General features: G+C 40.9%; 1 protein-coding gene across 1 annotated transcript; it reads left to right on the top strand.

Annotated features, from left to right (window-relative positions):
* The first annotated feature begins 7 nt into the window (after nucleotides 1–7).
* LOC119271049 lies at nucleotides 8–2,822 on the top strand. The gene is made up of 3 exons (XM_037553018.1): nucleotides 8–411; nucleotides 1,992–2,138; nucleotides 2,496–2,822. Exons 1-3 carry the CDS (start codon nucleotides 201–203, stop codon nucleotides 2,543–2,545), a joined length of 408 nt encoding a protein of 135 aa, XP_037408915.1. The 5' UTR covers nucleotides 8–200; the 3' UTR covers nucleotides 2,546–2,822.
* The last annotated feature ends 441 nt before the right edge of the window (nucleotides 2,823–3,263 follow it).

The following is a 3,263-nucleotide window of genomic DNA, read 5'->3' as shown; positions in this document are numbered from 1 at the left end:
GGTTAGATTCACATCTCCCGGCCACTAAAGCTCCCTCTCAAATCTCGACCCATCTCTGTAGCTAGAGTTTCGTCGCCGGCGTTGCTCCAGTGGATTCTCTCCGTCCCCTGCCACCTGCTGGATGGTGCTCCTTGAACAGGGCCGCGCGGAGGCCCTCCTTCCATAGGATGTGTTGACGCGGTACACCCGGCGGCAGCGGCATGTTCGGGATGAGCGCAGGCGCGACGACCTTGTTCCGCTGGACGATGGCAGCGGTGAACGCCGGTGCTCCTTCTCGTCCTCTACCTCCAGTGACGCGCGCCGGTACAACTCAGGCACCCCCGTCCCTGAATCCCGTCCACGCATGTCCAGCTCATCCTCACACCCGTGGATTCGCGTCCTGCTGTACACATCACTTGCATCGTGGTCGTGGTGAGATTTCTCCCCCCTCCTCTACCCCCAAATCTGGATGACACTTATTTGTTGCGTACATACATATGAATAAGCACCATGTTTTGTTCAGTTTGTATGCGTCTGGATATGGATGGCACTTGGAGTAAACGGCCGCTTTGTCCATTTGTATGTGTCTATTAGTATGTAAACGACCGCTCCTTGGTTGTCCATTTGTATGCGTACATCAATGTAAATGGCCGCTGCTTGACTGTTATTTTGAACCAAACTCGCCCTTAATCCTTCCTGTACAGAAACGAATCCTTGGAATTTAGCACTGCATGTCTGTTGTTGCTGTCATGTCCTCGATGCCTTTCATGTTTCAAATTTCCAATACCTGGAAAGTGGCACAACATATTTCTAGTTGTGGTCCTGTACTACATTGCTTTCTGTTTTAACGACAGTCAAGTTTATGTGGATACAATCTCCTTTGATATGATATTTTGGTCTGAATATTTACATTTTAATTATCATATACGGATGCATTCTCTAGATATTTGGTTGGTATTATCTTCCAAAATAATAGTAAATGCAATCCTTAGATAGAAGTAACATGTCGCAAACAGAATTGTACATTTTCACTTCCTTCTTTCGAGTGTAATAGATTATTGCTTGAAAACATAAAGATCTCAAGTACAACGTCAGAACAAAGATACAAATTGTAATTTCAACATCTGGCTAATGACATATACAATGAGTTGAGCGTGTCAAATGCTCATGTACGAACAGAATAAAGTGGATTAACCATCTACTATTTAGAACAGTTCGCACATAGCTTAGTTGTTCACAGTAACTAAGGTAAATATTAAAAATGGTAATGTTTGCAGTGGTAATTGAAGCTGCCATAGACATGAATGAACGGGACCATTGTAAGCTTGCATTATAGAGAAGGCATAATGTAAATCCAAATAATAGACATGTGATGCAAATTGAACAAATTTTATGATTCTCATTTTTCTTAGTTGAGAGGCAGTCCTTTCCCACATACGGACATATCTCAATAGATTTTTAGAATGCTCTCGAGCTAGAAATCGCTGTTACATTCAGACCTCTAATACGGTCACTCCATTGAGCTTTGATAAATAAATTTGAGCAAGTTAGCATTACAGTCTTCGGTTTGTGAAACTGGTTGTTTGATTTTTGTGAAAATTAGAACTCATGAACCATGGTTCTGGAGTCGGTAGTAATATGTATATTATGTTTTTTGGACCTGGAACTTTCTTAGTTAGGGCTATTATGTTGCTATTGTTTTGCTTGCATGCATTCAGAAAATGGATTAAATTATTTACCGTACTGGATGCGCCTCTCCTCTCTTTGTTCGACACTGTCTTTTTTTCCTCTTCCCAGTTTGAACATGTTGGAAAAGCAAATTCTGGTAGGTTCCTTGCACATCACATTCTGCTATCTTGCTCGTGCAAGACCTGTGAGTTTTGGTAGCTGGTATAATTTTGACAATTTAGCTGCTATATCGTTATTTTCTGTATTGATTTAGAGTTTTGGACAATTTTTTTGCTGCAATAGTCTGAAGCAAAACCTCTGTTCTTTTCATTTCATTTGCGCAGGAACTTTGCTCCCATCTAATCCAGTTGGGTTGTGTCAAAGGAAGGGAAGAGGGAAATGTCTGGTTTGGTTGTGTATAGGGAAAGGAAGACGGCAATGTCATGGAGCAGCTGCAAGGGCATGCCAGGAGAGGAGGGCCGAAGATGAAGGTCTCTTTCTCTCTTTCTACGTTCTATTAATGAGCTAACATAATCATGGGCCAATTTGAACAAACATGAACAAATTGTGTTTTACTTGGCAAGTAGAGTATTGTCTACTATTGTCAGCATTTTAAGATGAACATGCAGCCTACATATTGATTTTCATGTGTAAACTTTTTGATACATGAATATTTGAAGTTTATGCCGACCCATTTCTTTGCATAGATACTTTGTTATTCTCATTTGTAGGCACAGTAAGATTTCAGAACTTCGGACAACTTGTAATTCATTTCTTACATATGTTCTAATTCTCTTTGTACTGTTTATTCATATTACAAATATCTAATGTTGTGGTAAATATGCTAGGTATGATCGGGTCGTGGGCTCTTGGTGCTGCTCATCATAATCTGCTTTGACATGATTGTTGCCATCAGGAGGACTACCAGCAAGAACCTAAATGACGTCCTCAATAATTTAAATGTGTTGATGATGTAAACTAGATTGTGCTGATTTCCAACCTTGCCTAGTGTTGTATTTATTAATTGATGTTGTAAATTATCATTACATGGGGGATTTTGTAATCTGTTATGTTGTAGGTATGGCCGGATGGCTATGTAAATAATATGTGATCTGTGTATTGTATAACACAGAAATACTTGGTTTTGGGGCAAAATTGGAAGTATTTGTGTGAAGTATGAAGGTAAAAAAAATCAAGTCAAAATTTGTTGAAAGAAATGTGCTAATGAGTTTGACTACTTGGTGTAAATCCGTGACGATTTTTGTGATGAAAATAGTGGCCACGTAGGCAGCCATGTCATTCCAATTGGTTGGTCCAAAATCCTACGTGGCATAAATCCTTGACGGTTTGTTCCGTCACAATGGCTCGGGCCTAGTTTGGGCTGGATGGGCTTGGGGGCCGACCCATGACAGCCAAGATCCGTCATGGAAGTTGTAGTGTCAAATTATGACAGGATATACATGATGGATTTTCAATCCGTCATGATCGAGCGTCCTTGACAGTTTTGTACTAACCTGTGACAGACTTTTTCCGTCATGGATTAACAGATTTCTTGTAGTGCGCTACGACGGGAAATCGAGCAGGAAGGGGAGGGTCCGAGAGGAAAAAGGAAGGTT

This window comes from Triticum dicoccoides, chromosome 3A, assembly GCF_002162155.2.
Source record: "Triticum dicoccoides isolate Atlit2015 ecotype Zavitan chromosome 3A, WEW_v2.0, whole genome shotgun sequence".
In the NCBI taxonomy this organism is placed as follows: domain Eukaryota; kingdom Viridiplantae; phylum Streptophyta; class Magnoliopsida; order Poales; family Poaceae; genus Triticum; species Triticum dicoccoides.
Note: the sequence above shows the minus strand (reverse complement) of the source record. Positions and strands in the feature narration are given on the sequence as shown.

What these genes read in the sequence shown, in the direction of transcription:
- LOC119271049 (XM_037553018.1), top strand. Translation starts at nt 201, where the DNA reads ATGTTCGGGATGAGCGCAGGCGCGACGACCTTGTTCCGCTGGACGATG. An exon ending in TCACTTGCATCGTGGTCGTG is followed by an intron (nt 412 to 1,991) that starts GTGAGATTTCTC and finishes TCATTTGCGCAG; the next exon opens with GAACTTTGCTCCCATCTAAT. An exon ending in GAGGAGGGCCGAAGATGAAG is followed by an intron (nt 2,139 to 2,495) that starts GTCTCTTTCTCT and finishes TAAATATGCTAG; the next exon opens with GTATGATCGGGTCGTGGGCT.